Source organism: Camelina sativa, chromosome 5, assembly GCF_030686135.1.
Source record: "Camelina sativa cultivar CO46 ecotype springtype chromosome 5, ASM3068613v1".
In the NCBI taxonomy this organism is placed as follows: Eukaryota; Viridiplantae; Streptophyta; class Magnoliopsida; order Brassicales; family Brassicaceae; genus Camelina; species Camelina sativa.
In genome coordinates this window covers 6,383,072-6,404,758 of record NC_141884.1, presented here as the reverse complement: position 1 = coordinate 6,404,758, position 21,687 = coordinate 6,383,072, and the positions used below count along the sequence as shown (strand labels likewise).

At 37.8% G+C, this 21,687-nt stretch overlaps 3 protein-coding genes and 1 non-coding gene across 4 annotated transcripts; 3 read left to right on the top strand and 1 right to left on the bottom strand.

Moving 5' to 3' along the window:
• Positions 1–194: 194 nt before the first annotated feature.
• On the top strand, positions 195–21,531 carry LOC109132821 (putative 2-oxoglutarate-dependent dioxygenase SLC1). The gene is made up of 4 exons (XM_019245225.2): positions 195–476; positions 556–803; positions 8,791–8,817; positions 21,253–21,531. The coding sequence occupies exons 1-4, from the start codon at positions 195–197 to the stop codon at positions 21,518–21,520; spliced, it is 825 nt and encodes a 274-aa protein (XP_019100770.2). The 3' UTR covers positions 21,521–21,531.
• Positions 1,462–2,419, top strand: LOC104785853 (uncharacterized). The gene is made up of 2 exons (XM_010511142.2): positions 1,462–1,687; positions 1,961–2,419. The coding sequence occupies exons 1-2, from the start codon at positions 1,624–1,626 to the stop codon at positions 2,260–2,262; spliced, it is 366 nt and encodes a 121-aa protein (XP_010509444.1). The 5' UTR covers positions 1,462–1,623; the 3' UTR covers positions 2,263–2,419.
• On the top strand, positions 9,450–9,556 carry LOC147943312 (small nucleolar RNA R71). The gene has a single exon (XR_015558648.1). It is a non-coding gene; the product is annotated as a small nucleolar RNA R71 (small nucleolar RNA).
• Positions 13,947–15,599, bottom strand: LOC104788961 (putative pectinesterase 14). The gene is made up of 4 exons (XM_087452057.1): positions 15,424–15,599; positions 15,167–15,338; positions 14,430–14,636; positions 13,947–14,330 (listed from the first exon to the last, which is right to left on the bottom strand). The coding sequence occupies exons 1-4, from the start codon at positions 15,597–15,599 to the stop codon at positions 13,947–13,949; spliced, it is 939 nt and encodes a 312-aa protein (XP_087308183.1).
• Positions 21,532–21,687: the final 156 nt, after the last annotated feature.

The following is a 21,687-nucleotide window of genomic DNA, read 5'->3' as shown; positions in this document are numbered from 1 at the left end:
TTTGTTAGAAACAGAGGTAACATCAGTCTCACTCTTTGAATCTTTTGCCTGTTTCTTTCCAGGTCTAGTACAGAAATTTTGTTTCATGCAATAAAATTCATGCATTCATGCATTGATAAGTTTTCTCTATATTTGCTAACTGATTATTGATGCATGCACGTGGCCATGCATCATTTGCAGGACAACGAAGGAAAATGTCGCCGTCGACGATAGCTCCGGTGGTGGAAGAAGAGAACAAGAAATACCAAAAAGGTGTGAAACATCTTTGTGACAATGGTGTGACCAAAGTGCCAACCAAATATATATGGCCTGAACCTGACCGACCCATCTTCACTAAATCCGACAAGCTCATCAAACCAAAACAAAACCTAAAGCTTCCCCTCATAGATCTCGTTGAGCTTCTTGGACCTAACCCAAAACCCAATGCGAAACCTACGGCTTCTTCCAGTTTGGTTCCCAAAACCCAAATGGTTAAAGTAAGCCATAGCTTACACAAAGTTATATTTAGCTTGCTTGCTAAACAAGTTAGTTATGTTAATGCCAATGGGCATGTAGGTGGTGAATCATGGGATGGAGGGAGATGTGAGCAGGAACATGATAGAAGTGTGTAAGAGATTCTTTGAGCTTCCGTACGAGGAGAGATCAAAATACATGTCGTCAGGCATGTCGGCTCCAGTACGATACGGCACGAGTTTCAACCAGATCAAAGACAATGTCTTTTGTTGGAGAGACTTCTTGAAACTCTACGCACATCCTCTGCCTGATTATCTTCCTTATTGGCCTTCTTCTCCCTCCGACTTCAGGTCAGATTTCCCAAATTAACATTGGCGTTATCATTTTTTTTTTACGTTATTTTCTTTTTCGGATTATTGCTTTGCGTTCTTCTCTCAAATGAGATAATGGAATTCTCTAACAAAATTTTAACAGAGATTCATTTTTTTCATTTTTTTTTGTTTTGCTTTAAGTGAAATCGCGGGAAATGTTTTTTCTTCGTTGTATAGAAAAATAATAATTAGTATTTGGATTCAAAATTCAAAGTATCCAGATTTCGACTCGGCGAGTCTTAAGTTTTACTATCTAAATTTGTAAAAGTGATTTTCGGATATATGTCCAAAACTCCAAACATAATTCGATCTGTAAAAAAACAGAAAAATAATAATTTAAACCTTGATCCAAACTAGCCAAAAAGAAGAAGAACGTCAAGCACTGTACCCTCACATTCACATGTAACTTTTTATTTATTTTATTTTAGTCAATAATGTATCATTAATTAGGTTCACAAAATCTAAAAATTAAAAATCTTGTCTAAAAGGAAAGAATAAAAATATGTTGACCAACAAAAAAGGAAAGGAAAACAGAAATTAATGAGAATGTAGAACCAATTGCCAAAAGAAGGCAACAAATATAAAAACCGACGAAACAAAGGAAACAAATATGAATTAATTAATACATATAATTGAGTCTTCCATAAAATTAACTTTTTTTTTTTGTTTTCTTTGGAAACAATAAAAACGTCATACTAACATTTATGCGATCGATGTATTCTTGATGGCTTTGAGTCCGGGGTAAACACACAAATCTAAGTTCTGCATAAGTCATAAGAAAATTGAAAGAGAGGAGGATATGTTGGCTTGTAAGAGTTTGGTTATCGGCCTCATAATTGTTTCTCTTTTTGGTCTTCACCAATGTAAGAATTTGTTTTAATATTTTTTCTCCCACAAATAAAAACTAACGATATATATGCAAGGTTTTATTAGCATGTGTGTGTTATTTTCAATGTATATATATTTACTTTTTGTTAAAGCCTTTTAAATGTACGTATTACACACTAGAATTAGTCCATACGAATTCAGTTTGTACATGGTTAGTAATTTTTTTTTTTGTGATTACTACATGGTTAACGTTTGATTTTATATATGAGCTAATAATGAAAGTGTTGTTTGGTGCATAATATTTGCAGGTCAAGAAGATTATGATTATGGACATCCAAAGGGAATAGAAAGATGTTTTTCGCGATTTGAGGGAAAGCCATATTCATCGGAGGATTTGTGTTGTGTCGAAGCTCCTTGGATTTGCTTCCCTGAATACCTTAGGAAAGAATGCATCAAGAGGTGCCCGCCTCTTCGAGAAGGTGTACCTCAGCCTCCACCGCCGCGAAAAGGAGCTGTGCCGTCTCCAGCTCTGCGAGATAGAGCAGCGCCGTCTTCATACCTGCGAAAAGGCGAAGCGCCGTCTCCATCACCCATGTCATCTCTTTTTTAATCAAGTCTTTCAACAAATAATAATCTCCCTACCTTTTAATTGAAAACAAATAATAATAATTACATATATATATATATATATATATATATATTGTTTATCAAAATGTGCGATGACAAATTGAAAACAAATAATAATCTCCCTACCTTTTTACTTGAGATCTGTTGGGGGTCTTGTTTTCTGGTTCGTTCTTTTTCACTAATGTTGGTTTAATTTGGCTTTGTTTGATTTACTTAGGTGGGTGAATTGAAAGTGCGCTCTTATGCTTATGCATCACCACAATTTGTTTGTGATTAGTTGTGGTTACAATTTCCTTCTCATAAAGTGGCCAACTAGTTATATATAAATTACAAAAGATTGTATGTATTCCATAAATTAAAATAACCATTTTTTTGAAAAATATAAGATTATCATTTATGTGATGGATTCTCTCAAGTATTATTATATAAACATCTTAATGGCTTTGCAAAGAGGCACGCACCCAAATCTACTTGTCGCGCAAACCATAGCAAATGTCTCTCTTTGGTTTTCAATTTTCATCAATGTAAGAATTTGTTCAAGTTTTATTATTATAATTTTATTTTCCTCACAAACCAAAATTAGCAATAGATATGTATGGCGACTAGTTAAAAGCCTGCTGTGTTCCTTCAAAAAAAAAAAAAGATTTAATGGGATATGTAGTCTATTTTTGCACATATAGTTATGAGAGTGATACTAGGTTTTTTGTGTGTCTTATCCTAGTAGGTTTAATTAACCTTAAGTGTTGTAGTATTTAAGGTGTCAATCCAAATGGGATGTTGCTAGCAATCAAGATGCAATCAAGGAATCACAAGTCAAGCCAATTCAAAAAGAGTGTTTTTTCTAATAATCCTAGAATGACAAAAAATGCAAACAGAAATGTGTTCTGGAACTAGAAACGAGAATGCAAGACAAGAAATGAAAATTAATAAAAACAGAAACGAGTCTAAGCATGAACTAAAAAGCAAGAAGCAAAACAATCTCAGGAATGTAATATCAATCAAAAGGATAAAAGTCCTAAGGATGGGAGTAATTGATGTCGGTGGAGTATCCTAGTCTACAGAGTGTTTAACATACCACAAGCAATCTATCCCTAAACAATGAACATCACAACTTAGCTAATCCAATCTCTCGGTAAAAGCTACTCAGACTCAATCACTTCCATACATAGCTCTCGCTAGAGAAACGTGGTCGAGCAGGCATGACAAACAAGTTCATTCACGTCAACAAACATCATAGACAACTAATCTCTTAGGCTAGGAACGTAAGTCTATGGCACTAGTTGGTCAGACATTTCATCGAACACCTTTTGGGTGTGGAAATGTCTCGAACCTAGTTCCAATTGATCAGAGAGAAACTAGTAATTCTAACTCTAGTCCAGAAGGGAATCATACAAATCAAGCTTAAACACCCTACATCCTAAGATCCTCCACCTAATCTATCCCATCCTCAAGAACTAACGCACTACTCAGATCCAGAAATCATCATCAACAATACAAACTCAGAAAACATTGAAACAAGCATTCTTAGATAGGTAAAAATAAGATAAACAAGTTTGTAGAAGAAATCAAATGCAAATACTCAATGTATCAAAAGATATCTGGATACAGAGTCTGAGAACGGTTTTTGGTGGCTAGGGAAACCTTACAAAATAAAAACGAGATAAAAACTAAGATGATGTCGCAAAGACTTCACAAAACGTATTTATAGTAAAGACATAAATTCTCTAAAACTTAAAACGACAAGATGAAGAGTCGGTTTGGGAATCTCCTGAAGCGTGTAAGATGGAACGTCTTCCTGACATGTGCGAACGAGAAGTGGCTCGAGTGAGTGATGGCGTCGGCTCAAACGGTAGTCGGCGACAGAGTGATGGCGCGACTCGAGCGGATGTGTGATGACGGAGTGACGGCGCGACCCGAGCGGATGTGTGATGACGGAGTGATGGCGCGACCCGAGCGGATGTGTGATGACGGAGTGATGGCGCGACTCGAGCGGATGTGTGATGACGGAGTGATGGCGCGACTCGAGTGGAGTGATGGCGTTGGCTCGAGTGGAGTGATGGCGTTGGCTCGAGTGGAGTGATGGCGTTGGCTCGAGTGGCGCAACTCGAACAGCACGACAGCGCGACTCGAACGGCACGACAGCGTGACTCGAACGGCACGACAGCGCGACTCGAACGGCACGACTCGAGCTTGATGTATACGCTTCTACTAAAACGATGATAACGTTTGAACCACAGCTCCGATTGGCTTGAAATAAACGGCATTGGAAAGATGACTCAATTCTCTACAACTTTGATGAAGACGTCGAAAGCTGAATCCCCCGACCGGTGGCTAGAAGGACGACTCGAATGGCGACTCGAACGGCGATGCTGAGCGATGTGTTCCCAACGTCTTCTAGATACCTGAAATACTCCAAAATGCACAATGTATGCAAGGATGATGCAAGAACTACCTAGACATGCAAAGTGTATAGAAAAGACTAGAAAATGTTGCAAAACAATCAGTTGTCCTAGCTAAATGCATGATAAACATATGCTAAAAGGAGACAAAATATAGACATATCAACTCCCCCAAACTTATTCTTTGCTTTCCCTGAAGCAAACGATCAAGAACAACGTATGGAGAAGAGGTGTGAAAATGGGGTCTCAGAACCTAAAACATGCTGAATAGAGTAGTTAGAATCAAGGTCCTTGTTTTTAGTTCTATGATGCGTGGTGAAGGAATTTCATTCGTTTGATCTACACATGCAATCCTATCAATCACCCCCTTTAACATTTATTAACAAAGAACCATGAATCAAGCTATGCAGTGTCATTGAACTCATTTGGCTAGGGTGAAAGGTTAGAGACAAATGTGGTCTCTTTCTGAAGTGGTTCCATCGATACATAACAAGGTTCTCTCATGAAAAGAGTTGAGCTTAAGAGAAGGCTAAAGGTTGAAACCAACTGATGCATAAAAGAGCAGCGCCCTGTCTACCCAAAGAACATTCCAAACCGAAGTTGGACCTATCTCTATCCTTCATCAGAAACTTCATCTCAAACCCATTATTTCATTCTTTAGATTTGGTCTTAGGAAGAGTTCACTTCTTATCACTCTAGCGGATTGGGAAAACTCTAATATCACTATGGTTCATTCTCTTTTCTTCTGAAGACTCTAGACATCTTAAGCATTTTTACTTTCTTTTCTTTGTCTATTTTTTTTTTAATTTCATGCCCAGAACCAATTATTCTTTTTACTTTGCTCACCCCAAATCCTTTACTAGACTTGTAAACTTTGAAAACACATCCCCTTCCTTAAGACTTTCTACCCTTTACTTTTCTGCACAAATCCATACCCAATACCCAATGTCAAGTTCTCACCTAGTCCTACTAGTCCGGATAACGCGAACTAGAGCTACACAGGATCCTACTCTTGTCGGTTAGAACCTAACAATTTCTAACAAGCTCAACTCGGAAAAGACCTGACACTCAAGAATACAATTGGCTTGAAAGAACGGTTGGTTAAGGGTGCGGGAAACTGTTCCAAAGATGGGAATCAGCTACTTGGATTGACAAGGGTGGTAAAAAATGTGAAAGACAATCCAAGTATGTATATGGTATCCATGAGTTCAACTTCAATGCATAACAAGATAATTGCAAGTCAGGATTAGGTTCAGATAGATAGGGAATGACGTCAATTCAAAACATGCTTCAATCTTACATTTTCAAGTTCAATCAACATGCATCAAAGAACTAACAACAAGGGCCTTGATCCTATCCTATTGAATCCAGCATGCTACCAAGGTTACAATCATCATCAACACCTATGCTTAATGCAACAAACCTATACGAATGACACTAGACTCAATCCTAATATGCAAGTGCAAGCTACATGAACACTCTGTTTTTGTGGAAATTTTCGAATTTTTTTTTCAATTTTATTTTGGGTTTTTCTATGCAAATAGATGAAAGCAGACTCAAACATGATATGATGCAAAAATTTCAAATAAGAATCACAAGACACAACATCAGATACATCATCTCAAACCCTCCCCCAAACTTAAATTACACAGTCTCCTATGTAAGAAAAATTTGCAGGAGGATTTAAGAATCACAACAGAAACAATGCAGAAATGAAATGATATATACAAAGGAAGGTAGGAGTATCTCAGCAGTAGAAGAAGGAGTCGGAGCTCGCCCAAGGAGTTGGTGCGTGATAATGGCTCTGTCCTTCACCGTGTTCGGGATCCGCGGGTGTGGTCTCAGCTGGTTGGTCGACTTGTTGCTCAATCGCTTGCGTGTTATGATAAGTGATCGGCTGCTCGTCGCACTGCATGTCGTCGACTTGTGTTAGATGGTCCGGTCGAGTCGCAACGTCGTGATGATTCGCAAGTGGATCTTCGTGCAGGTCGTGTGGAGAGCAGGTCGATGTGGGTCGAGTGAGTAGAGTTGACTCGAGCGGGATACTTCGGAACAGAGGATCAAGTTGCATCGGTCAAGTCGTGTAGCGAGCTGGAATTGCCGGATGGGTCGAGTCGGCTCGCATGGTGCCGACTCGAGTGGTGGTGAACGGTAGCGACGGAAGTGCTACTTGCGTTGAGGTCGCCGGTCGAGTAGGAGATGATAGAATCGAATGACAAGTGAAGATGGTGGTCGAGTGAACAGGTCACAGGTGAGATGAGTTGACGGTCTAGTCGATTTCCGCGCGTGTTAAGTTTCCTGGTCGATTGGCCCTTTTGACTGTTACTTTCACTTTTCCTTTTGTATTGCTCATACTCCCTTCTGTAGATTCCTGAACACAATAAAACTAAAAACCAAAATCAAAAACACAAGGATCCTAAAAAATATTTACAGTGATACCTTTGGGACTTCCTCCCAAGTGAGCTTGTTTAAAGTCCCTAGCTTGACTTTGCATACTCCTTATGCTTTGGGAGGGTCATAGCGAGGTGGTGAGCTCCCCTCTGGTATGTCTTGTCTAGCCAGATACTCTTTAACATTCTGTCCAGGTTCAACAACAAATGAACTGCTCTTCTTCATTATCCCAAACCTCCACCTTAATTTCCTTGCAGGAGAACTTCTCATTGTACCTTGGAGCTTCTTGATTTGCCCACTCATCTCCTTCACCATAGCTGTTAACTCTCTCACTGAATCCCCTAGAATCTTGGTAGTTTGGAGTTCAGACAAACTGTCAAGCGCGGGAGGACTTGTCTCTTGCGATTGGTGAAGTTTAGGAAGCAGGTCATGACGCTTAGGGAGAGCAACAACTGCACTCGAGTTGGAACACGGTTGAGTGAACCTTCGAGTTTTTTCTTTGGTTACCCAAACTCTTGTTTCTGCCTCATTGACACCCTCAAAGATGTCAAACCCAGCTTTCTGATCTTTTTCTTCAATCACGAAGGTCTGCCCATCAATAGTTGGCTTCTTCTTAGCATCCTTGATATCAAATTTCATCTTGAAATTCTTACCCAGATTGAGATCAATCACCCCCTTCTTGACATCAATGACTGCTCCAGCTGTAGCTAAGAAAGGCCTTCCCAGGATTAGTGGATCTTTAGGCTCTTCATCCATTCCCAGCACCACAAAGTCAGTAGGAATCTCAGCTTGTCCAATTTTGATGGGCAAGTTCTCTAATAGACCATGAGGCAATCTAGTAGTCCTATCAGCCAATATTAAGCGGAGGTTGCATGACTTGTATTCGTTGAATCCTAGCCTCTGAGCTACAGAGAGTGGCATGAGGCTTACTGAAGCACCAAGGTCGCATAGGCACTTTTTGAAGGCCAATGGACCTAGAGAACAAGGCAAGGTGAAAGAACCAGGGTCCTCTAGCTTCTTTGGGATAATCATCTTCTGAATAACAGCCTTGCATTCATGAATAACCCCACCTATGTCATGCACTACCCTCTCATCTTCCAGAGCCTTAGCTTGAGCTCCTTTAGCTATCTCCTCCTTCTCTTTGGTCCTTTCTGTTACCAAATCAGTTAAAAACTTTTGATATTGAGGCACAAGTGCAAATGCATCAAGCAAAGGCATCCTAAGTTCAATCTCCTTGACTTGGTTTTCAAACAGAGTTTTATACTTCTCAGTAAGCTGCTTCTTAAACCTCACTGGAAATGGTAGAGGTGGCTTGTATGGTGGAGGAATGAATCTCACAGGTTTATCCTTGGGAGCAGCAGGTTCTTTAGTAGCTTCAGGATCAGATTGCTTGGCTGACTTAATTGGATCCTTGAGCACCTCGACGGGATCCATTATCTGAACTACATCTTGAAGAAAATCCTCCCCATCTAAACTCTCATTGTCCTTAGTGAGCCGTATATCTACAGCTTGGGTGGTGATGGCATGGATAGTAGCATAGTCTTTGGGATTTTGAACTGCTTTTCCAGGTAGTTGGCCAAGTGTTAGGGTAGAAGTAGAAACAGTCTTGCCTTCCATGTACTTCATCTTGGAGTTAAGAGCTTCAAACTTGACATTAAGATCATTGTATGAACACTCCATTCGCTGACTGAGTTCAGCAAACTTCTTAGCAGTATCCAGAGATCCGCTAGCTTGACCCAGAAGAAGTTGTTGCATCATTTGCTTTATTTCTTGATCTGGGGCTGGAGTAGGCTGTACTGGTTGAGGGCGGAATCCTGGTGGTGGTCCTGAGGGAGCTTGGTATCCTTGCTGGAACTGTTGTTTAGGGACGAATCCCTGATTGTAATGCACAAAAGGTTTTTGTTGATCTTGTTGTTGCTGCTGAGGAGGGTACACCTGATCCTGTGGATTTGCAACGTTGGTGCTCCGGTAAGACAAATTGGGGTTCATCTGATAGGAGTTATAACCCTTGTTGTATCCACCTTGATTGTGAACATAGCTGATCTCTTCACTCTGCTCACCCTCCCCATCTGGAACTTGGAAAGGGTCGTCCTCAGAGACGAAGTGGACGCTCCTCTGCTGAGTCAGCAAGATACGGTCAAGCTTTTCATTGACATTCTTGAGGTCCTTCTTGTACTTCTCTTCAGACCCAGCGTCGCCACAAAATATGCGGTCATAATCCTCATTGTAGTTGCCGTCAGACTGAGCGAGATTCTCCACCAATGGCCAACCTTCATCAACGTCCTTGTTCTGGAAGTTACCATTAGAAGCGGTGTCAAGCAGCATACGTATTTTGGGAAGGACACCACGGTAGAGAGTACTCAGTAATGACTCGTTGCTGAAACCATGGTGTGGGCACTGGCTGTGGTAACCCTTGAAATGCTCCCATGCTTCACAGAATGATTCTGAGCTCTTCTGAGTGAAGCTGGAAATCTCATTCCTGAGACGTGCTGTTCTAGAGGTGGAGAAAAACTTGGCCAAGAATGCCTTCTTGCAACCATCCCAGGTGGTGATTGATCCCTTGGGAAGGTTTTTCTCCCATTGATGAGCTTTGTCTCCAAGGGAGAATGGGAAGAGGCACAACTTGTAACCATCCTCACTCACGCCGTTGATCTTCGTGAGACTGCAAAGACGGTCGAACTCGTCCAAGTGGTCAAGTGGATCCTCCATAGGCAACCCGTGAAACTTGTTTCCTTGGATCATAGTGATCAGACCACTTTTGATCTCGAAGTTGTTGTTCTGCACGGCGGGAGGGACGATTCCAGCACGTTGAGTGTGAGTGTTCGGTGCATCCCCAGCACCAATGTTTCGCGGTCCCTGATGTGGTTCATGCTGTTGTTCCATAGTGACGTGTACGGGATGATCAGTAGGTGGACGAGCTTGTCGTGGTCTTTGTAACCGATTGATGTCGTCGATAGCAGGGAGGAGATTCTGATGTCCTCTTGATCTGGTGTGCATGCAATGCTGCAATCAACAGGTTCCTAAGATGCAAAACAAACAAGCAAACAACCAAAACAAGTCAGTACTCAGAATGATAAGTGTAACAGAACTTAATCTTACAAAACTTGAAATCTCAAATGTAACAAAACGAATCCCAAATGGCAACGGCGCCAAATTGATACTAGGATTTTTGTGTGTCTTATCCTAGTAGGTTCAATTAACCTTAAGTGTTGTAGTATTTAAGGTGTCAATCAAAATGGGATGTTGCTAGCAATCAAGATGCAATCAAGGAATCACAAGTCAAGCCAATTCAAAAAGAGTGTTTTTTCTAACAATCCTAGAATGACAAAAAATGCAAACGGAAATGTGTTCTAGAACTAGAAACGAGAATGCAAGACAAGAAATGAAAATTAATAAAAACAGAAACGAGTCTAAGCATGAACTAAAAAGCAAGAAGCGAAACAATCTCAGGAATGTAATATCAATCAAAAGGATAAAAGTCCTAAGGATGGGAGTAATTGATGTCGGTGGAGTATCCTAGTCTACAGAGTGTTTAACATACCACAAGCAATCTATCCCTAAACAATGAACATCACAACTTAGCTAATCCAATCTCTCGGTAAAAGCTACTCAGACTCAATCACTTCCATACATAGCTCTCGCTAGAGAAACGTGGTCGAGCAGGCATGACAAACAAGTTCATTCACGTCAACAAACATCCTAGACAACTAATCTCTTAGGCTAGGAACGTAAGTCTCTAGCACTAGTTGGTCAGACATTTCATCGAACACCTTTTGGGTGTGGAAATGTCTCGAACCTAGTTCCAATTGATCAGAGAGAAACTAGTAATTCTAACTCTAGTCCAGAAGGGAATCATACAAATCAAGCTTAAACACCCTACATCCTAAGATCCTCCACCTAATCTATCCCATCCTCAAGAACTAACGCACTACTCAGATCCAGAAATCATCATCAACAATACAAACTCAGAAAACATTGAAACAAGCATTCTTAGATAGGTAAAAATAAGATAAACAAGTTTGTAGAAGAAATCAAATGCAAATACTCAATGTATCAAAAGATATCTGGATACAAAGTCTGAGAATGGTTTTCGGTGGCTAGGGAAACCTTACAAAATAAAAACGAGATAAAAACTAAGATGATGTCGCAAAGACTTCACAAAACGTATTTATAGTAAAGACATAAATTCCCTAAAACTTAAAACGACAAGATGAAGAGTCGGTTTGGGAATCTCCTGAAGCGTGTAAGATGGAACGTCTTCCTGACATGTGCGAACGAGAAGTGGCTCGAGTGAGTGATGGCGTCGGCTCAAACGGTAGTCGACGACGGAGTGATGACGCGACTCGAGCGGATGTATGATGACGGAGTGATGGCGCGACTCGAGCGGATGTGTGATGACGGAGTGATGGCGCGACTCAAGTGATGGCGTTGGCTCGAGTGGAGTGATGGCGTTGGCTCGAGTGGAGTGATGGCGTTGGCTCGAGTGGCGCGACTCGAACAGCACGACAGCGCGACTCGAACGGCACGACAGCGCGACTCGAACGGCACGACAGCGCGACTCGAGCTGGATGTATACACTTCCACTAAAACGATGATAACTTTTGAACCACAGCTCCGATTAGCTTGAAATAAACGGCATTGGAAAGATGACTCAATTCTATACAACTTTTATGAAGACGTCGAAAGCTGAATCCCCCGACCGGTGGCTCGAAGGACGACTCGAATGGCCACTCGAACGGCGATGCTGAGCGATGTGTTCCCAACGTCTCCTAGATACCTGAAATACTCCAAAGTGCACAATGTATGCAAGAATGATGCAAAAACTACCTAGACATGCAAAGTGTATAGAAAAGACTAGAAAATGTTGCAAAACAATCAGTTGTCCTAGCTAAATGCATGATAAACATATGCTAAAAGGAGACAAAATATAGACATATCAGAGAGCTGGTCATATATCAATTTGTTTATGAACTATGAGGTAACACAATATAAAAATATTGTTTGACATGTATGATATTTGCAGGTGAAGATATTGAGTATCCGAAGGGGATAGTGTTATAGGAGGTATATAGGAAAGCCATGGAGAATAGAGTATTTCTGTTGTATCGAAGCTCCTCCGAGGTATATGGAATAGTGTTATATGATATTTGATGCCTCACCATTTGCCCACAGCTGTGAAAAGGAGCACCGACCTCTCTATGGCTGCGGAAAGAAGTAGCGCCGTCTCCACAGCCTTCTCTTAGTTCTCTATAGATGTGTATGTGATGATGATATATATGTCAAGTCGTCTTTAAACAGAAACTCTTTTGTTTTTTTAGGTGTAAAACCTTTTGAGCTAGTTTTGATAAGTTCGATGTCAAAAAAAAGAAAATTTTATTTTGGTTTGATGAAAACCAATTTTTCATGTTGGCGTGTTTCTTGTGGTTTAGTATTCCTTTAAATTTGAGAATTGTATTAATAACGAAAAAAAAGAAAAAACGGCGTTACCTGAAATGAAAGAAGCAACTGTTTCTATCTATTTTATACTGTATACTCGACCGGTGTATGAAGATGGATAAAGTGATGGTTATAGAATGTTTGCAACGGATAAGGCCACACCCACAATGCTGAAATGAGGTAAACGTAGAGTCTTTGTCCCTGATCCTATTGAGTGTTTTCAGTTGGGTCAGAATATCCCAAATACATTTCTAGGAAGTTCTTAGAGATAAGTTTAGATTTTGATAGAGTAATGCATACAACTCTAGAATGATATAACATGAGAAAACAGGTTGAAGCTTTTGCTTGTGGAGAAAGAAACCAAACCATGAGAAACTAGCCTCGACCATCACGGTTCCCTCGGCCTCCAGCTAGCATCCAGCTGAGGGAGTCGTCATATCCAACATGATGGACTCATCGTCTACATTCAGTCCCGGCATTTTCAGTGTTGCAAACTGGTTATTTACAAGGCCTTTCCCAACCAATCCTTCTTTGACCAACCTGCATACACTAGGGTCATCTATGCCATCATCAAGGGAGGAAGTGCTGTAATGTTTTTAGTTTCAGTTTCTAAGTCAGTAGGAGCGACCCTTTCAGTGTATGATGACCCTGTGTGTGGTTGTACCAAGAGTAGGCTCTGTCGTGGCTGCAGTGTCAAAACCAGAGAATTCTCTGAAGTTGCCGTATGAGAAAGTTCAAGATCAAGACTTGGCCCTGTTTCACTCACTAGCTTTGCTGTGTTTGCGAAAGTTCCTGGAGCTGTGGTTTTGATCTAGTGTCATAGATTGTAAACATTGTCTTCGCTTGATACAAAATTTCTTCTAGAGGATGTGTTTATGGTAAATGTGTTAAAGAATGTTGAATAGATTGGATTCAATTCTTTTGCTCAGAATTCCGTTTCCCCTTTGGAGTCTATCCTTCCGAGTGCAACAACAAGCACTGAGTAGCCAAAGCAAGTTACACAAGTCCACCGCTTTTTCCTGTATTATGCAAATGACACCTTCACAATCCATGATCATTTATATACCTAGTTGCAGGACTTTTTGAATAACACAGATGATGGTGTTACTTACATGGAGACTACTCCTAGTTATAATTACTTAGTCTACATCTGTTATGATGCTTTTGGTTTTATCTTTGTTCTTTATGCTGGTTGAGTCCAAAGTGCTTTTTGCATCTAGTTATCATCCACACTGAGAGATTATTACTCCTGGTTTATAATGTTTTGGCCTAAATCTGTGATGATGCTTCGGGTTTGGTTCATTCAATCTTAATGGAGAAAACAAAAAGGCAACAAACAGAGGATTCTTTCACATAAGTCTTAAAGATAAAAAGCAGTTAATCTTACATAGATTACTTGCATAAACAAAGGATAAGTAAAGCTTGTAGATTTTGGTATGCTCTAAAGCCATTGATCACCATCGATAAAGGATATGTTGGTGAAAGGAGCTGCTTCACTATCGGTGAGTTGCTTCCCATAGGGAACTCGTTGACTATGATTCACTCCAGGTCCGTAGCACCGATGTTCTCCGTAATACACCGTCTTTTGCGAACTGTGATGTTCCATATCATTCCACCCATCAAGAGAAACCACTTTTGACATGTATGTCTTGGAAAAGACAACTCTCGAATATGGTCTCCACGCACGCCCAAGCCAAACTTTCGCGCTTCCTTTAATTTGGCAATTCACAAAAACAAATCCGGTTCGGTCTCTTAACGTGTTCCTTCCGTTTGCCGTAATACACCCGATTGTATTCTCCTTTGCTACGGAATGAATTATGCAATCCTGAAAAGGAGGAAAGTATATGGTTTCGGATTGTTAATTACATGTCAAAATTCTATGTGAGAAACGTTAATAATCATATTGTTGTATCTTTTTTCTTACATCATAAAGCGATCTCCCATTACCGAATATGAAGTCTATAGATCCTTCGATGAAGCACTCTTTGAAGTAATGCCTTCCTTCTTGGTCTAATAGTGTGTCTTGGTTCCCATAGAAGCCACATCCATAGAAGGCAACTTTGTCACCTACAATTTTTAGAGCCACGGCTTGTGCATCGACTGCTCCGGGGTTGGGTGCGGGAGACGTGTTCTTATACCATGCAAATGACAAAACGTTAAGGGTAGAGAAGTTTATTAGAAGCCATAAAACAGGGGAAAAAATCATTAGATACCAATAAAACAGAGAGAAAATTTTGTTAGATACATCAATTAAGTCTAACTATCCACCAACGAAGTAAATAATTCATTAGAAACTATAAAACAGAGGAAACAATATCTCAAAATTTTGTGTAAGAAAGAGAGACAATCATTAGAAACCATAAAACAGAGGAAGTTTTTAATTAGATACTCTATCAAATTTAAACTATCTACGAATGATGATACATCTCTTTAAAACCATAAAACAGAACAAAGACCACTTTACTTATTTTACCAGTATCTTAAGTTCCAAGCAAAAAAATTTCTCTGTTATTAAAATGAGACAACTTAACAAAAATTTCCATAGAACTAATAAATTATACTTCAAAATGATATAAGAAAATCAGAGAATATGATATAAGAAAATCAGAGAAAATGATATACGAAAATCAGTAAATTATACTTCAAAATGAGACAACTTACCTTGAAACTTATGTTTTTGGCAGTGAATTGATCTCCATAGAGAGCCACTGAGAAGCTTTCAGATGTTCCATGGGATGAAGAAGCTGTGTTGTTCCATTCAATAGATGTCCTTAAGAACCCCATACCTTGCATCACAAGGTTGTTCTTGTTCTTAGGAACAAAAACTCTCTCCCTAACAAAAATATATATATGATTAGACACCACAGGACATCTAAATATTATAAGGAAAAGGAAGAAGATTAGAGTGAAAGACTAACCTATAGATTCCAAAATCAATGAGTATGAGGGTCTTGGTTACAGTTGAGCCAATGCTTGCATTAATGGCATCTTGGATCTTTGTGAACCTTCCACAACCTTGAAGAGATACCTTGAACACCATGGAGTATCCCTTGGTGGGAAACTTTGAGAACTTAGCACATTTAGGAGAATCCATCTGAATTGGAGAGATGATGGATAGAAAGAAAATGAGGAAAAGCATGATAGACATAGTGTATCAAGAAGATGAAATGTAGAGAAATTTTTGAAGAGTTCAAAAGCTTTTTTTAAAAAAACTTGGGGAAGATGAAATGAGGAGAAAAGCTTCTTTCCTTTTTTATAAAACTTGGGGAAGATGATGATGATGATGTTGGTCAATTAGTATCCCAATTTTCATTTGATATTTCTTACTGTCATCACAACTAAAGATTCCCTGAATTTTCTTAATTTGTTTTAATTTTTAATTTTTCACCTCTTCAACTTTGTATGCAATGTTTCTATATTCAGCAATTTATGCATATGGTTTTGTAGTTTAGGCATTTAAGAAATTTGAGACTCATAAACGTCCTTATGAGTTGGTGTCATAGCTTTTTTGCACATGATGCTTTTAACGCTAGTTATCTAATTTTAGTGTCTATTTTCGTTTCTGTACACTAAACACTAGCATACATTTTGATTCTGCACCGTTGAGAGTAATTGATATCATGTACAGAGAAATAATTCTTCCATGATTAATGTTGTATTTTACAAGCTAAGGTTAATGTGTAATTTGTTCTCAAACAAATAAAAAAAAAATCTGATTTTTGTTTTGAGAAAAATTCATTGAAGGCCTAAATTATTAACACACAATACAAAAATAGTATTTGTGTATGAAAGTTTACAAATAGTTGGGGTTTCTTCAAAATTTTGGATATTTGGTTTAATTGATATCATATACAGTGACATAATTCATCCATGATTAATGTTGTATTTTACAAGCTAAGGATCATTTTTAAAAGAAAAAAAAATAGTGTGTATATATAATAATATTTTATGATCATCTTCCAAAAAATTAAAAGAGTGTGAAAGTTTAAGGGGGTGTATTCAACTTGACATTTTAAGTGATTTGTGTAAAAGTTACAAATCCTATGTTATTCAATCATGGATTTTAAAAATTCTCCTGAAATCCACCGTTAATGAACTGATGATTTAAAAATCTACTTTAAAATCCACTGTTATTCAAAACAGTTTGTGGATTTGGATTTTAATAAGTTTTAGAGATTATGGAGGATTTGAGAGGGTTTGTTTAGTTAAAAAAACAAAAATCCAAATCTCATAGTTTTAGGTGGGATTTGAAAGAATTTTACCAAAAATCATATGAACTTCCCTAAAATCTATCAAAATTCCAAATTTACTAAATCTCTAAAATCCTCCAAAATCGTTGTTTCAATACACCCTCCTAAGTGTAGTGTAGAGATAGACTGAAAATAAGAATCATAAACAAAAATTATAGAAAACTAAACTAAAATGGTTTGTTTGAAAGTAAAAAAAAGAATAAAAAAATTGTTTATAAACCAAACCGAGCCTTGTTTAAATATAAACCGAACCAAATCAACCTCAAATATTAAAGCTTTTACTACAAGGATAGGAATACGCGGGAAAATATTTAAGTCATTTATTCATAACGCTGCCGAGAGAATTGCTAAACCGGACGTCAATGATTTGGATTTGGTTTAGAACCGCGCGTTGTGGTTAACAAGAAAAAATTAAATAAAAGGACGTGTAGTAGTCAGTAGCGTTTTCTTTGTTTTTGTAATGAAGTTTAAAAAGATACATTTTCATCACATCTATGTAATGTAATCATGATTTGGAATTTTACATCGAGGGAAACTGTCAATGATCGTCTCTTATCCAAATAAAAGATTCCCTGATTTTTATTTTTCTTTAACTTCTTATGAAATATTACCATTTTGGTTTAGTATAACAGAATATTTATTAAATGGTTTTGTAGTTTGTGCAAATAAGAATTCTTACAGGTCTATGAGGGTTGCTTTTACACTCATCTTCTGTTTTTCATTTATTGTTATGTAATAAACCAACTAAATAAAGGCACGCATTTTATTTTCAAGTATTTTGTTTTTAAATAATCTTTGTTTGGGAAAATCTCACAAAAACTTAAATTCTCCATACATATTTGTTTATGAAAAGTTCATAGGGTACGTAGAGATTTCTTAATTACTGTATAAAAGCGATATACAGTATGTGTATATAGGATAACCAAAGTATTTATCTGAAGATTGACTTTTTCACCAACACAATAAAAAGTCAACCTTAATATTCGACTCATTTAATTAGGCTAACGAAAATCCCAAAAGGTGAAACAAAAGCTTGGTAAAAAGAAAAGGAACATATGTTTGACAAGAGTAAATAATGTATGAGAAATATAGAAAAGATTGCTAAAAACTGACCAAATAAAGGATATAAACGAATTGATTACATTGTATTATGCCGTCCATATATAATATTTACTATAATATTCACATTTTTTATTTGCAAACAATATGTGTTTTTCTATATTAGAGGGTAAATTTCATTAGACACATCTTTTTTTTTTTAGGCAACCACCCATAAGACACATCTGCTGTATTACGAAATTTCGATGTATGAGGAAATAACATAAAGTCGACAGCTGCTGCTGACCACTGAAAACGAAACCTGAAAGGTTAGTGTGAGGCCTTTGGACCACCTAAAAAGTAATAATTTTTGACGTAGGGTTCATATTTACCAATTACGAACATAATTTCAATTTTGTTGCTAGAAAAATAACCATCTCTTAATGGCTTATTACCGAAATTGCTACTGCAAATTAAGACTAAACAAAATAATCTTAGATTATTACCGAAATAATCTACTGCAAAAATGGAAAACAATATTAAGAAAACACGCGGATCCTACTATATACCCTGGTCAGGTTCAATGTTGAGTGTTCTTCGGAAAATGTTATTGGGCCTTAAACTTACTTATGACCCAGTGAAAGCTGAAATTTAAGTGACTATCAAAATAAATCCATGCATTCATGCAATATAACCGGTTCGATAGATTATGGTATTGACTTTTGAGGCTAAGGCACGTGCGTGGCATAGAAGGTTCGACTAAGCTATGCAGTATATACATCATCATCTTGTTAAAAGGGAATTTTATTAGAAATACCACTTTTCAAACAAAAGTTGTGGAAAATGCCACTTTCTAATTTTCATTTTCAAAAATGCCATTTTTTATTTTGTGCCATATATGAAAAATACGAAAATACCCTTTCATTAAATCATTGATTATTAACATTTACAATTAAGATTTTGAAAATAAATCAAGATTGACATTAATTGTTTGTAAACATTTTGTTCATCATTTTGTAACAATGTGGTGGACAAAAACTTTGGTCGTTGTATTTGGTCTCCCGGAATTGCATATATGCAGTGTGGACATTGTTTTGGGTTAGTAGTGGACACAAATCTTCATATTAAACCTTGGATATGGTCTACTCATGAGACGAAGAACATAATGGTGATGGACAAAAAAATCTTGGCTACTAGATGTGGTCCATCGTATCTGCAGACCTGCAGTGTGGACAAGTTTTTTGTTAGCAATGGAAACAAAACACATGACCAAACGGATATAGTCCACTGAAGAGATAGAAGGACATTATAGTGGTAGACAAAAACCTGGTCGGTTGGATCTGGTCCACCGGATCTGGAGACCTACAGTGTGGACAAGTTTGATAGTGGTAGACAAAAACTTGGTCGGTAGGATCTGGTCCACCGAACACCAGATTTGCAGACCTCAAGTGTGGACAAATTTAATTGTTAGCAATGGACATAAAACGCATTACCAAACATATATAGTCCACTAAAGAGAACGAAGGACATAATAGGGATGGAAAAAAACCTGGTCGGCTGGATCTGGTCCACCGGAGTTGCAGACCTGCGGGTTTTTCTGCCTGCGGTCGAGTATAAGAACTCTGGAACAAGACCTAGCGGTTTCACCTGCCACGGTAGAGGCAAATAGATCAGATAGAGGTCTCAGTTGAAGAGAATTGTGTCTTGATGAAGAATTTCTCCATTATATGCAGACTAAAGACTGAAACAGTTGGAGTTTTGCAGAAAGAGATTCAGTTTGTTTTACCCAAAAAAAAAGATTCAGTTTGTGGTGTAGCACCAACAGCAGACTGAGAAACACTGAGGTAGAAGAAGATGAAAAATCGAGAGAGAATGAAGATGGAGAAACATAAAAGTCGAGAGTTAAAATGAGGAGAGAGAGATTTGTTTTTTGGAAAAAAAAATTGTGTTAAATTATTATTTTGTGTTAAAAATAAAGAAGGGTATAATAGTATTTCAGTTATGGGGTTGTGGCAAGCGGGAAAAGGAATTGAGAAAAATGGCATTAACCAAAATGTTGGGTACTGTACATGGCATTTTTGATAAAATTCTCTTGTTAAAATCAATCCCTCACTTTCATATTGCATAAGCATTTGAACCATCTTCACCATTGTATCAGTCAAAAATAACCTGACCATGAAAGTTTAAATTTTAAATTCAGTTTAAGTTTAATTTCATGTATGTCACTAGTCATTAACACTAAGATATTGTAATATATTCATTCTGTGGCATCTATTCTAACCTAACAAGAATATTTCTAAGCCCACACTATCTTTGACTATAAACCCTTTCAATAAGCCATATCCAACTATTCCAATCAATCAAATTTCACTATTATTACTGCTTAAAAAGGCTGCTGATATGGGGTTGACATATGAATTAACCCCTTCATTTGGCGCATTCAAGTAATTTCATTATTGGACGCAATACAATTACTGCTTAATCTCGCGAAGCATCCGAAATCGTGTTTGCTGATAAGAAGATGAAAGCATAGAGAGTCTTGCATTAAATCTTCTACTAATTATTTGTTCTTTGTTAACTTTTTTTCTTATAAATATAATGTGTGTAAGTATGCAAAATTAAACCAAAAATTTACAATAGCGAGATAGATGTACGTATAGTAAGCATACTGTTCCTTTTTTCTTTTCTAATGGGATGTGTAGTCAATTTTGCATATATAGTTATAACAATTGGTCATATATCATATATGTGAACTCAATTTGGTTATGAGCTACACGATATAAAAATATGTTTGATGTATGATATTTTGAGGTGAAGCTATTGGTCATCCAAAGGGTATAAAAAAGATGTCATACGAGATATGGGAAAGCCAAGGACAATAGAGTATTTGTGTTAGTTATTTTATTTATTTTGGTTGTGGAAAGTGTGACGAATCATATTGATCATGGTCATATGAACATGTTAGGGCTCTTCATTTGAGATTTTTTTTTTTATTATTTTTTTTTAATTATTGGTGGTTTGGCTTTGTTTGGTTTACTTAGCCTTAGGTGGGTGGAAGCGCTCTTATATAAGATGCATCTATGTATCACCATTTGTTTCTGATGTGAGCAGGAAGATGATAGAAGTGTGTAAGAGATTCTTCGAGCTACCGTACGAGGAGAGATCAAAATACATGTCGGCTCCAGTACGATACGGCACGAGTTTCAACCAGATCAAAGACAATGTCTTTTGTTGGAGAGACTTCTTGAAACTCTACGCACATCGTCTGCCTGATTATCTTCCTTATTGGCCTTCTTCTCCCTCCGATTTCAGGTAAGATTTCCCACATTTACATTTTTTTTCGTTTTCTAAAATATCAAAAAATAAAATATAGATATTTTAAATTTTGAAATAACAACAAGAAATTTAACAAAGACTTTTAGCACATGTGTTTTAAGTATTAAACTCGAAAACAGGTAGTTCAAAGGTATATGTGTATTACATCTTTAGAGATATAATTCAGAATCTTTTACCAAATTCTTCTATTTTGATGGTGGAGGAGTTGCCAGAGGGAAGTCAGTTGATGGTGGTGAATTGTTATCCGCCTTGTCCGGAGCCGGAGCTGACGCTAGGGATGCCACCTCACTCAGACTACGGCTTCTTGACGCTTCTTCTTCAAGACGACGCCGAAGGCCTTCAGATTCTTTACCGTGACGAGTGGGTCACTGTTGATCCCAAACCTGGCTAGCTCTTTTGTCGTCAACGTCGAAGCATATTCCTTGAACGTTTTCTTAATTTCTTCTAATAAATGCAATCATTCCTATTTTCCATGAAGGGTTTTTTTTTTTGTTTTTTTTTGTTGTCTAAGTAATTTGTATCTTAAATTCCAACTATATTGTCTAACTTAGAAAAATA